General features: G+C 44.6%; 1 protein-coding gene across 1 annotated transcript in view; it reads left to right on the top strand.

The window, feature by feature from the left end:
* Positions 1-8,511, top strand: part of MMP20 (matrix metallopeptidase 20) — a 182,114-nt gene extending 173,603 nt beyond the window's left edge. Inside the window, 1 exon segment of the mRNA XM_063950674.1 lies at positions 8,411-8,511. Coding sequence (XP_063806744.1) covers positions 8,411-8,511 — 101 coding nt within the window.
* Positions 8,512-14,658: the final 6,147 nt, after the last annotated feature.

Below are 14,658 nucleotides of genomic sequence, written 5' to 3'. Positions count from 1 at the left end.
TGACTGAGTCACTGTGTATCGTTTTTTTCAGGCAGAGAACGGATATATTAAATAAAACTGCACTGTCTGGTGGTCACTGTGGTAAGTCACTAGTAAACTCTGCACTCTCTACAGTTCTACAGTACTCCTAATCTCCAGTAAATCAGGTCAATCTCTCTCTCTCTCTCTTCTAATCTAAATGGAGAGGACGCCAGCCACGTCCTCTCCCTATGAATCTCAATGCACGTGTGAAAATGGCGGCGACGCGCGGCTCCTTATATAGAATCCGAGTCTCGCGATAGAATCCGAGCCTCGCGAGAATCCGACAGCGTCATGATGACGTTCGGGCGCGCTCGGGTTAACCGAGCAAGGCGGGAAGATCCGAGTCGCTCGGACCCGTGAAAAAAAACATGAAGTTCGTGCGGGTTCGGATTCAGAGAAACCGAACCCGCTCATCTCTAGTATATACTATATAGCAGTACGGTACAGAAGGCCACTGCTCTACCTACCTCTGTGTCGTCAAGTATACTATACATCCATACCTGTGGTGCATTTCAGTTGTACGCAGTATATATAGTAGTAGGCCATTGCTATTGATATATTACTGGCATATAATTCCACACATTACAAAATGGAGAACAAAAATGTGGAGGGTAAAATAGGGAAGGATCAAGATCCACTTCCACCTCGTGCTGAAGCTGCTGCCACTAGTCATGGCCGAGACGATGAAATGCCATCAACATCGTCTGCCAAGGCCGATGCCCAATGTCATAGTAGAGCGCATGTAAAATCCAAAAAAATAAAGCTCAGTAAAATGACCCAAAAATCTAAATCAAAATCGTCTGAGGAGAAGCGTAAACTTACCAATGGGCAATTTACGACACGAAGTGGCAAAGAACGGCTGAGGGCCTGGCCTATGTTCATGGATAGTGGTTCAGCTTCACATGAGGATGGAAGCACTCATCCTCCTGCTAGAAAACTTAAAAGAGTTAAGATGGCAAAAGCACAGCAAAGATCTGTGCGTTCTTCTAAATCACAAATCCCTAAGGAGAGTCCAATTGTGTCGGTTGCGATGCCTGACCTTCCCAACACTGGACGGGAAGAGGTTGCACCTTCCACCATTTGCACGCCCCCTGCAAGTGCTGGAAGGAGCACCCGCAGTCCAGTTCCAGATAGTCAAATTGAAGATGTCACTGTTGAAGTACACCAGGATGAGGATATGGGTGTTGCTGGCGCTGGGGAGGAAATTGACAAGGAGGATTCTGATGGTGAGGTGGTTTGTTTAAGTCAGGCACCTCTTTTTTTCTTTGCATCATGTGCTGTTTGGGGACTATTTTTTTTAAATCTGCCATCCTGTCTGACACTGCAGTGCCACTCCTAGATGGGCCAGGTGTTTGTGTCGGCCACTTGGGTCGCTTAGCTTAGCCATCCAGCGACCTTGGTGCACCTCTTTTTTTTCTTTGCATCATGTGCTGTTTGGGGACTATTTTTTGAAGTGCCATCCTGTCTGACACTGCAGTGCCACTCCTAGATGGGCCAGGTGTTTGTGTCGGCCACTTGGGTCGCTTAGCTTAGTCACACAGCTACCTCATTGCGCCTCTTTTTTTCTTTGCATCATGTGCTGTTTGGGGACTATTTTTTTGAAGTGCCATCCTGCCTGACACTGCAGTGCCACTCCTAGATGGGCCAGGTGTTTGTGTCGGCCACTTGGGTCGCTTAGCTTAGTTACACAGCTACCTCATTGCACCTCTTTTTTTCTTTGCATCATGTGCTGTTTGGGGACTATTTTTTTGAAGTGCCATCCTGCCTGACACTGCAGTGCCACTCCTAGATGGGCCAGGTGTTTGTGTCGGCCACTTGGGTCGCTTAGCTTAGCCATCCAGCGACCTTGGTGCACCTCTTTTTTTTCTTTGCATCATGTGCTGTTTGGGGACTATTTTTTGAAGTACCATCCTGTCTGACACTGCAGTGCCACTCCTAGATGGGCCAGGTGTTTGTGTCGGCCACTTGGGTCGCTTAGCTTAGTCACACAGCTACCTCATTGCGCCTCTTTTTTTCTTTGCATCATGTGCTGTTTGGAGACTATTTTTTTTGAAGTGCCAACCTGCCTGACACTGCAGTGCCACTCCTAGATGGGCCAGGTGTTTGTGTCGGCCACTTGGGTCACTTAGCTTAGTCACACAGCTACCTCAATGCACCTCTTTTTTTCTTTGCATCATGTGCTGTTTGGGGACTATTTTTTGAAGTGCCATCCTGTCTGACACTGCAGTGCCACTCCAAGATGGGCCAGGTGTTTGTGTCGGCCACTTGGGTCGCTTAGCTTAGCCATCCAGCGACCTTGGTGCACCTCTTTTTTTTCTTTGCATCATGTGCTGTTTGGGGACTATTTTTTGAAGTGCCATCCTGTCTGACACTGCAGTGCCACTCCTAGATGGGCCAGGTGTTTGTGTCGGCCACTTGGGTCGCTTAGCTTAGTCACACAGCTACCTCATTGCGCCTCTTTTTTTCTTTGCATCATGTGCTGTTTGGGGACTATTTTTTTGAAGTGCCATCCTGCCTGACACTGCAGTGCCACTCCTAGATGGGCCAGGTGTTTGTGTCGGCCACTTGGGTCGCTTAGCTTAGTTACACAGCTACCTCATTGCACCTCTTTTTTTCTTTGCATCATGTGCTGTTTGGGGACTATTTTTTTAAAGTGCCATCCTGCCTGACACTGCAGTGCCACTCCTAGATGGGCCAGGTGTTTGTGTCGGCCACTTGGGTCGCTTAGCTTAGCCATCCAGCGACCTTGGTGCACCTCTTTTTTTTCTTTGCATCATGTGCTGTTTGGGGACTATTTTTTGAAGTACCATCCTGTCTGACACTGCAGTGCCACTCCTAGATGGGCCAGGTGTTTGTGTCGGCCACTTGGGTCGCTTAGCTTAGTCACACAGCTACCTCATTGCGCCTCTTTTTTTCTTTGCATCATGTGCTGTTTGGAGACTATTTTTTTTGAAGTGCCAACCTGCCTGACACTGCAGTGCCACTCCTAGATGGGCCAGGTGTTTGTGTCGGCCACTTGGGTCACTTAGCTTAGTCACACAGCTACCTCAATGCACCTCTTTTTTTCTTTGCATCATGTGCTGTTTGGGGACTATTTTTTGAAGTGCCATCCTGTCTGACACTGCAGTGCCACTCCTAGATGGGCCAGGTGTTTGTGTCGGCCACTTGGGTCGCTTAGCTTAGTCATCCAGCGACCTCGGTGCAAATTTTAGGACTAAAAATAATATTGTGAGGTGTGAGGTGTTCAGAATAGACTGGAAATGAGTGTAAATTATAGTTATTGAGGTTAATAATACTATGGGATCAAAATGACCCCCAAATTCTATGATTTAAGCTGTTTTTTAGGGTTTTTTGTAAAAAAAAACACCCGAATCCACAAAAAAATTTCAGGGAAGTTTTTCCAAAACGCGTACGAATCCAAAACACAGCCGCGGAACCGAATCCAAAACCAAAACACAAAACCCGAAAAATTTCCGGTGCACATCACTAATTATGATGTAATGTGAGGTAATGTAGCAGTCATGTGCCACATCTAGAGTTGCTTACTTTATCTTTGATGGTCAGCTGAAAATATAAACCCTTTCCCTATAGGGTTAGATAAATGTCTCTATGTAGGCAGCATTTCAGTGACCATATAATCTTTTTATAATGTGTCAGTAGCGCCAGGAAAAAAAAATTTTCTGATAATATAACTATATAATAACTCAGTGGTCCTGCTGTTGGAGGTTCTTTGGAGTCCAGGAGGGGGTTGGCCTATCGGAGAAGGAGAACAGACTGGGCACAATAAGGACTTGAGTCTTGGTGAGTCATAGTAGTGGCTTTGACGGATTGGGGCAGGGCTTATTTATTCTGGTTTCACTCATGACATTTATCTTAATTTTTGGAAAGCAGAACTAGATACATAAGCTTGTGTGTAGCTAGAAAAATTATGTTGTTGGGACCCGCTATGCACCATTACAGTACATACTCATTCCAGATACAATGTCTGCTCCATCCTGTGCAATATCCAATATGGCAGAATATTATTATTATTATTATTATTATTATTATTATGATTATGATTATTATTATTATTAGTAGTAGTACTACCAGTTATTTATATAGCGCACACATATTCCGCAGCGCTTTACGGAGAGTACTTGGCCATTCACATCAGTCCCTGCCCCAATGGAGCTTGCAATCTTTATTCCCTACCACATGTACACACACATTCACGCTAGGGTTAATTTTGTTGGGATCCAATTAACCTACTAGTATATTTTTGAATTGTGGGAGGAAACCAGAGTACCCGGAGGAAACCCACGCAAGTACAGGGAGAATATACAAACTCCACACAGTTAGAGCCACGGTGGGAATTGAACCCATGACCTCAGTGCTGTGAGGCAGTATTGCTAACCATTACACCATCCGTACTGTATCCGTAGAATACAGTAGTAATTGCAATAGTAGCAATTGAGCCCATTTGTCTGAATAAAATATATAGCCATTTCATAATTATCTTCCAAATCATATACCTGTCTGTACTATAAGCTATTTTTTATTTTTATGTTAAGCCCTTGCACACAAGTACAGTATTGCTGTAAACAAGCATATAGGGCAGAGGTGGGCAATTGTTTCTGTTAGGGACCACTTAACCAGTTTTGGTGAATTTCTGAGGGCAGTCCCGTAACAGGGCACCAATGCGTCCTATGCTTCACCCACTCACTGGAGGACCCTCAAGCCATCATAAATAACTAATTAAACCCAGAAGGGGGTTGGTCCACTGATCGGCTCACTTTCTGCGCCTCAGAGCGTCTCACAGATGCTCCAAGCAGCAGCACAGCTCCCGCGTCACTAGGGGACAAGACACAGCGTCTCTCCCCACACTGACCCTCATTCAGGTGCAGTCGCTAGGGCAGCTCATGCTGCAAAGTATCGATGTTTGGTACTTTGCACACGCACAGGACCCGTTATCATTGCGCAGTCAGAGACCATTCATAACTGTAGCTGTGGCTGTATGTATGGAGCAGTGTGCACTACATGGGGCTTAATGTCATTCCTTTGTGCTGCAAAAACAAAATGGCACAGATTCAGGCACATCTCCACCTGCCGCAAAAATGCCGTAGATGGTCCCAAAGGTGTTAAGGAACCAAAGAACAAACCCTAACTTAGTTTGTGAATTGTTGTTAATGAATACAGAATAAACTGTATAGAATGTAGTGGTGCTTTGGGGTGAGCACCAGGGAAAATTATATACATCAATCTCTGCTCATACTATAGTCTGAGGTAAATGTACACTGTACTATTGGGATGCGGTTATGTGACCCGACCGCCGGTCACAATACCAGCACCGGGATTCTGAACAGTTAGCAGCTTACCGGTCCAACAGGGACTATTCCCATTCTTGGGTGTTGTGGGCTTCGTTGCGCTTCCCCCCCCCCCCTTCATGGCCAACTATTCACTGGGATCCTGGCGTCGGCTGGGTGACCGCCGGTCACCCAAACCTAACCCATACTATTGTATACAACTCTACATACTGCAGATTGTCCCTGGACAAGTCTGTATTTACATCACAGTGTACCTTACAATAATAACCACCATACAGTACTTACAGACAGGAGGTGACCTAGACGATTATATATTACTTTGAGCCTTACCACAGAAGTTGGTATACTTCAATAATTAAACTTATTAACCAGGAAACTGTACAAATTCTATGAGAACTACACAAATAAACCTCCTGAAATTCCCGTAAGATTGGTTCCCATCGATAGCCCCAGTACAGACGCTGTGTCATCGACCACATCATAGATTTTTGTACAATGGTTCCTAGTGTGTGACTTATGTAATCCCCACACCTCCTCACTTGTGTTGCAATTTGGGTATTTAGTTATTTATTTAGTTAGGTGTTTGGCTGATGGCCTGATTCAGAATTGGATGCAAATCGGCTTGGTACTGTGTCTTTGGTCGCAGCGGATCCGAGAAGATACAGACGTGCCCTCGTACATCTGTGCTGCAGTCATACTAAACAACCCCTCTCAGCGCACAAGGTTCCTTGAGATGCAGCTAGTGCCGTGCGGTTTTTTTTCAAGTCTTTGTACCCAAAAATGCATCTTAGTCAAAATGCAATGCGACTAGGACGTGCTGATTAATTTGCTATATGACACTTGTATGTCTGTGTGCGACTGAGTCTCTGACTCTGTATACAGAGTGCTACAATGTAACAGCTGCAGCTTTCTCCCAATACAAGTTCTGTTCTGCTCCGTATACAGACTCAGTCACACACAATATACAAGTGGCATAGATCATATTGATCAGCACAGTCTCCTGGTGCTCGCAGTGTGATAAGAAGCATTTTTAGAAAAGATGCCCGGCAATAGCACAGTCGCATGGGACCAGCAGCTCCCTCCGCAAGGCATCACATGGCATATTGAGGCTAGTTGTATGAGGACACATCTGTATGCAATTGCCGCTGGAGCCGGCTTTTGTAAAAAGACATCTACCAGCGGCTTCTCGGATCCGCTGCTTGTGTCCGAAGATGTAGCATCGAAGGGACATCATGACTATCAGATATCTGCTTAGAATGTCCACTACAACTATGCTTCCGAGGCCAATGAATCTGCATCCGAAGACACAGTCACAGGCTTTGGTACGCTCCAAAAATGCCACCGAGATGCCTCTTTTTTGAAAAACTGTCACCCAAATGCCTGTCAACCATGCTGCAGCTTATACCACACTGCTAGCGAGCCACAACACCATTGCGGCTCTGGCATACGCACAAAATAGAAAACATAGGTCATGTGCAATCAAATCAAAACAGCGCTTAGCTCTGAATCAGGCCTTAACTTTTGTTTTATCAACATGTTCCATTTGCTGTTCTATGAACAAGGCACGTCTCATAGGGATCAATGATCTTTCCTGTCCCCAGTAAGGCAGGCAGTATTTTAAAAAAAAGAGTATCAGCGTGAAGATGTTAGTCGATTACCGAGACGCATCAGAAAAACACATTTTATCGGGAGAAAGGGGGGTGGGGATGTTAAAAAAAAAAAAATACACATTCTGAGTCATGCACAGAAGCGACCATGACTTTTGCTGCAGTTGCACCTTTGTCTTATGTTAATGCTTCAGCCAATACAGAGATGCCCACTTGCAATCCATCTCGGTGCGTCACAATCAGTGCACCATCGGATGCACCATCCATAGTTGCACCAGCCCTATGGCAGCTGCAGTTTCCCTGCTTGAACATAGCCTCCTGTGTGAGCGGCTGTGCATCTATGGATGCATCCACTGTCAATGACACACCCACGTCTGCTTAGCCACACCCCTCTCACCTCTCGGGAACGTCCTCTGAAATCCGCACTCACTGCATCCAAATCCTTTCTCCGTCTCCGTGCTGTAGCAATTGGGAGGCATGAGCTGTGCGGCTCCGATGCAAGGACAAAAGAAAAAAACATTGGCCAACTACGTGAATGTCGGCCTAGGGTGTGACTCAGAAACAGGCCTATTAGCTGCATATAATTACTCTTTCGAAATAATAATATTAAAGAGAAAGAAATGAGTCCATATAATATGTAAAATAAAATGTCACTATAATACATGCACCGGACCACTAGAGCACCAGCACCTGTTATTAATAACTTACAATATATTTAAGAAGTGTACTGCGCTCTTCTAAAGCAGCTCCATGTTGGTCTGATAATCAAAATAATAAATAATGGAACGCTACAGTGTTAAAATAATGATAATAATATGATGGTGTTATTATGATTCGGTCAAATGCTTAAAAAAAGAGATAAGGTTAAAAGTAATGTTTGAGCTCTTTTGGTGAATTTGTTTAAAAAGTCCCGATAGCACAGAGTATATCTACTTTTGTCAACACTATTGTGAGGGCCCAGACCTCCGGTCCTCTGGTTGCGGTAGCGGGTTTCCAGTTTCTGCCAGCGTCTCTCCCTTCCAGCCGGAAGTTCGGACAACGTTGCGGAACGTCACTTCCGGGTGACGTAGTTCGGGCTTCTGGTGTCCAACACGTTTCATGCACTACGGCACTTCGTCTTGGGTAACTGGTGCTTGTGCTAGAGTCCTTATTTATAGGGAATTTTGAATCAACTTTATTAAAAAAACTTTTTAGAAAAACGGAAGTTACAAAACAGGAACTTCCTAAAAAAGGCGGCAAGCACCTGTTCGTTCAGCATTTGACCTTAAATTGATATTTTTTTATACTAAAATGGATTAAAATGAATTAAAAATTACTTTCTGCAAATTATGAGTGTGTTTATCTTTTTATACTAAAAAGACGTTCAGTTCAATGTCTATATTTAATCCGTGGGGGTTATTAATAACTGGTACGGACATTGTATATGCAGACTTTAAGGTATATAAACAATTGTTTGTTTTTTCTTTTTGTTTTCAGGGTATATTTATTTCTTCTCTGGACCTCAGGCTTACAAGTATGATATGGAGAAAGAAGATGTGGTTAACGTTGTGAAATCAGGCTCCTGGGTTGGATGTTGAGGCATACTGTACGTGACCGTACTATTACACACACTATGTGTGCTGGAGATGGGAAACTGTGTGAAATATTGCATCTCTAGTCTTTACAGTATCTGGCCACACAGAAGTGTGAATAACTCAGCACCTGGTATATTGCAACAATCGTCTCATTGCAACAATCCCATTTTATAGGTGCGTCCTTGTATGCAGTTTCCCTGGCACTGGCGTCGTAGTTGCGTCTGCCATTCTGAGTAGTCACTGAGTTAGTCAGAAGGCCAATATTTGGCTGATCTGCGTGTTTATACGCAGTCCCTTGGCATTGCAAAGCTGCCGTTGGGTGTCTCAGTACATATCCCCATGGCTGCGGCATTTGCATATTTTCACACAGTATCTGCGTACAGACGTGCAGCAATGGAATTAGCGTACATCTGTGGATTTATGTTCACTATTTATATTTAAATTATGTCTTTTGGGATTTTCATGTAGATGAGATTTTGAATAGTGTGATCATAGTGAGGAGATAAATGAGTGGAGTGGGCGTATTTTCACTTGAATTCTGCGCCAGGTAAGACTTGGTGGAGATCATGGGATTCATGTAAGGTTGTACGGAATTTGTGCCTAAATCACAACTGTAAAATGCTCCCGGAAAAAGGCATATTTAACTTTTTTATAGAGCTGGTCATGTACATAAAATGTGTCCAGTTCTGCAACGGCTGCTTTATGTGCCGGCTTTACTACTGAACAGTAGTAAATGCACCCGGTTTACTCACCTGGTAGTGGCCCCAGTTCACATTACGCCACAAAGTGCCCCCAATTCACATTATGCCACAAAGTGCCTCCAGTTCACATTATGCCACTCTGTGTCTCCAGTTCGCATTATGCCACACAGTGCCCCAATTTACATTATGCCCACAGTGCTACAATTCACATTATGCCACACAGTGCCCCCCATTCACATTATGCCACATGGCACCTCTAGTTCACATTGTAGGGATTGTAGGGCTGATTCTGATTCCACAGCTCTCTGTTCACAGTTGCAAACTGTGATTCTGTGCATACAGCTCATATGCACATTTACACATCTTTGCGCATGTCTGAGTCAAATGCCACTTGACTGGATGTGTCTTTCCATGAAATAGGGCCTTTTAGGGCATGGACTGTGTGGTGACAATGTGATCGCACACAACTACCCTGACTTGTTTCAGTGTCGTGGGTGCATATCAAAAGCTTAGGTTGATTTTGAGTTGTGTATATGGAGAAGGGAATACTTTGTCTGATGGGTCTCTTGCACCTAAAATGGGGCTGGTGCAAGTACAGGTACTAATCGTGGTGGTTGCTGTGAATAATATAAAGTCAATGGGCTGCACTGGTTTCTGTTTACACAAGGATAAATCCCTGCATTAGTTGATTGGATACTTGCATTAGCATAAGTTAGTAAATTCGACTACAGCGGCTAGGGAAGCCAATCCCGGGCCATTTTTTCAATCCCGGGTATCGGGATTGACAAATGGCCAATCCCCGGATTCCCGGGATTGGCTTTTAGCTAGGTGGCCACCCTCTCGGGGGCGGATGGGTGGGGAACAACCTCTGAACACCGCTGGCGGCACCCAGCAGCAGCTGACAGCGCAGTGTGACCTCCCCCCTAATTTAGGGGGACATTTACTAAACCGTGATAAGAGCGGATTAGCGAGCCAGTGTGGAGAAGTCAACCAATCAGCAGCTCTGTATAATTTGATAGTATGCAAATTATAGATGTTACTTCAGTGATGATTGGTTGCCATGGGCAACTTCTCCACTGGCTCACTTCTCGGCTCTTATCACTGCTTAGTAAATGTCCCCCTATGTCTCAGCCAACTGGCACTCATCCAGTCCTGGAGCTAAGCTGGGCAGCCATTTAGGGTTGCTATTGGGTTATCAGTGCTGGGTACAGTTGTGGATCATCTGCATAGCAATGGTAGACCAGGCCACGGTGCCTGATTATTTCTCCCAGTTGTAGCACGTATACTACAAGAAGTATGGGGAATAGAAAAGAACCTTGTGGGACACCATATTGCATGATGATGATGATGATGATGAGCATACTCAAGACGAAACTCTCTGTGACCTGCCAGTGAGAAATTATTTGAACCAGCTTAGCATGGTGCCATCCAAGCCACAGAAATATCATTGATAACCCAAGATAGGGGTAACTCTTAGTACGAATATTGGGGCCCTTAAGCCCCATGCACACTTAACAAGTCCCCGCCGATGCTGATATTGGCGGCATCGGCAAGTGCATACACACTTGTCAATGCCAGTGGGGAAGGGAGTGACAGCGGGAATGACGGACATGCTGCATCTGCAGCATGGCTGTCGTTAACAAGAACCTCCCTCGTCTATTCATGTTCAGACGAGGGAGGGGGACGTTAACGATGTGTGGGAGCGCACATCGTTAACGGCATTGAGTGTACACACTGGTCGAGATTGTAAAAGATCTCGCTGAGATCGGCAGTTCTGACCGAGATCCTTTACTTACTCGTCTAGTGTGTATGGGGCTTATAAGTATATTTACAACTGAGGGTCAAACAGCAATGTGGCAGCACTGATATATAAAGTGGGAGCAGGGTTTCTATATCACACATAGAAGTTGTATTGTAATAATAGGTTCCGCTCTCCAAGAACACTACAGTATTAGAATGCAATGTCCCCTCCAACAAATAGACAGGACTCTCAGATTCACTTTCTAAGTGGCACTACAAGTCCCAGTCACTCTTACATTTTTCTTTGTCTTGTTCTCAGCTGTTGATCATGGCACAATGACATCCGCTCATCTCCAACAGTTACTTCTTCAACTGATTATTTTGATGTTCTCCACAGCTCCAACTGTCACTTTTCCAACTGATCTTTTTTATTAACAATAAATATTACTTTATTTATATATCGCTCTATCTACAAACATGACTCAAGTCACTTAACAGATAGAATTAACATAATACAGTACAGAAACAATGAAGTACAGAAAAGCTTTTCATAAAATACAGAGAGCATGGAGATACTAAAAGCACATTCCAGAAATGTTTCAGTAAACAGGAAAGGCTTGAGTCTGTTTTTTAAGGATTCTAGAGTGGGAGCCTCTCGAACTTGGAGGGGAAGTGAGTTCCATAGAGTTGGAGCGGCATAGCTAAAAGCTCGACCCCCAGATAAATTCTAGGAGATTCTAGGTACTGCTAAAAGTCCTTCATCTACAGATCACCGTAATCATACCTTGGGCCCTGGCCATGTAGGGCTGTGAAAGCCAGTAAGCCAATCTTGAAAACAATTCACCATCCTCCAGGCAAACAGTGGAGGGAGGAGAGAATGGGTGTTAAGTGGCTGGAATGAGACTGGCAGCTACGTGTTGTACCATCTGCAAGCAGTGAAATTCTTTTGCTGGGAAACCAAGGTAGAGGGCTTTTCAGTAGTCTAGTCGTGATTATACAAATGCATGTATGACTTTTGGCAGATCTTCAGATGGGAATTAAGTGCATGATCCTGGATATGTTCCTCAGATGAAAGAATGTGGCTGATATCTAATGTTTAAGTGTCAAACACTATCCAGGACAATGCCATGATTCCGCACATGATCAGTGTTTTGTGATTCTGAACCCCAAGTGTCAGTCCAGTTGGTTGGCTATGCTGCAGTTATGTCCTTTGATGTTGCGGTCCTATGATAAGGACGTCTGTTTTATCAGGATTCAGTTGCAGCCAACTGGCACTCATCCACTCCAGGAGCTCAGCTATACAGCCATTTAGGGTTGTTATTGGGTTCTCAGTACCCTGAGCAAAGGACAAGTACCGTTGTGTATCATCTGCATAGCAGTAGTAGACCAGGCCATGGCGCCTGATTATTTCACCCAGTGGTAGCATGTACTGTATACTGCAAAAAGCAATGGGGAAACTATAGAACCTTGTGGAACATCACATGGCAGTGACACTAATGATAAGGAGAATATTCCAGAAGAAACTCTCTGTGACCTGGCAATGAGAAATGGTTGGAACCAATTAAGGACTGTGCCATCCAGAAATATTTCAGGTGCTCAGTGGCCCACAATATCAAATCCACGGTAACAACTCTATTTGAAAACAACACTGGCTTCAACCCCTTTCCAAAATGGCCTGCAACAATTGACATTTAAACAATTGTCCAATTTTTGTGGAATCTATTCACAAATATCCCATCTATTATTGATTTTTTATACATTGTAAACTTGCATGTTTATTAAAAAAAATTAAATTGTTACAATTCGTTTAGGGTTTATTATGCATGATTCTGATCAGCCAGCAACAAAGCACTGAGCTTATTAAATACTTAAAATCTGCTAAAATAATTTTACCCTTTCGCATAAACCCAGGACCCAATGCCCGAGATGTCTGGGAAACATCACATATTATTTTCATATTAGACCTTACATATTTACTAAAACCTGGGCATCATGGCTCTTCCAGGAGGGGCCTATCTGCCCTGCACCCATTTCCCATTATCATAAGCCACATTCCCATTTCTTATTTCCTCCTCATTTTATAATAGGCTGCCCCGCCTCAATAGTACAATGGGCCTAATTCAGACCTGATCGCCAGGGTGCGTTTTTTGCATCCCTGCGATCAGGTAGTCGCCGCCTACAGGTGGAGGGTGAAATCGCTGTGCAGGGGTTTATGCAGTCTCTGCACAGCCCATGACTTACTTCGCCGCTGCGAAGATCGGGGCCGGAGCTGATTTCAGAATCCTTCCTTCCAAACGCCGGGTCCCTCCTGCAATTCTCCGGACACTCCTTAAAAACGGTCAGTTGCCACCCACAAACGGCCTCTTCCTGTCAGTCACCTTGCAATCGCCTGTGCGATCGCTTTTCTCGCACCATCCTCTCGATGCCTGGCGCTGCCCAGCGCTGCGGACCGACGCACCTGTGCATTGCGGTGCATACACATGCGCAGTTCAGACCTGATCGCAGGCTGTACGAAAACACAGCCTAGCGATCAGGTCTGAATTAGGCCCAATATTTTCGATGTGGTTTTTGCATAGCGTGCGTGTCCACCCCTCCTTCCCCAGTCCTGCATCCTTTATTGTTACTTATTCATTAAAAAGTTTACATGTGTTACTTTGTTTTATTCTCTCCAAATGTCTGTATGCCATTTGTCTTTAGAGATCTGTTCAAAACAGATGGGCATATGTACTAAGCCAAGGAGAGAGAGATAAAGCAGAGAGTGATAAAGTACCAGCCAATCAGCTCCTAACTGCCATATTACAGGATGTTTTTAACAAATGATAGTAGCTGATTGGCTGATACTTTATCTCTCTCCAAGGCTAAGTACATATGGCCCAGAGTATTAAAAACATTTTTTTAAATATGTTGTTCATCTTTACTGGAATACAAGCTGCTAGTGTTAAGGGCCCTACACACTTGCCGATGTACGCGGCCGATATGAACAATCTTGTTCAGTAATGAACGAGAAATTGTTCATCTCGCTCAGTGTGTAGGCACCAACGATGAACGATGCACAGCCCCGCGACCATTCATTGTTGGTGCCGGGTCGTTTATGCCTGCGAGCCAATATGGACAATATTGTCCATATTAGCATGCAGGGCTATGGGGCCAGGTGACGCCAGGGAGTGAAGAAACTTCACTCCCCCCATCACCCCCCTCCCCCGCCACCGGGTCGTCCGTTGGCCGTATCGGCCATCGGGCCACCTCGGCGGCAAATCGGTAAATATGTTGGGGCCATTCGTTTCCATATCCAATTTTAATGAATAATTAAAAGATAGGATTTTAATACCTACCGGTAAATCCTTTTCTCCTAGTCCGTAGAGGATGCTGAGGACTCCAAAAGGACCATGGGGTATAGACGGTATCCGCAGGAGACATGGGCACACTACAAGACTTTGAATGGGTGTGAACTGGCTCCTCCCTCTATGCCCCTCCTCCAGACCTCAGTTATAGGAACTGTGCCCAGGGAGACGGACATTTCGAGGAAAAGGATTTTTGTTAAACAAAGGGCGAGATACATACCAGCTCACACCACAACACACTGTACAACTGGATTACCAGGAATACCAGATAACAGTATGAACTAACAACAGCAACAAGCTGAATATATAACCGAAAACAACCTTCGTGTAACCGAAAACAACAAGTATCAATACAACTGCAAGTACCA

This window comes from Pseudophryne corroboree, chromosome 2, assembly GCF_028390025.1.
Source record: "Pseudophryne corroboree isolate aPseCor3 chromosome 2, aPseCor3.hap2, whole genome shotgun sequence".
NCBI classification, from domain to species: domain Eukaryota; kingdom Metazoa; phylum Chordata; class Amphibia; order Anura; family Myobatrachidae; genus Pseudophryne; species Pseudophryne corroboree.
The sequence above is the reverse complement of the archived record's forward strand: the minus strand, read 5'-3'. Positions and strand labels throughout refer to the sequence as shown.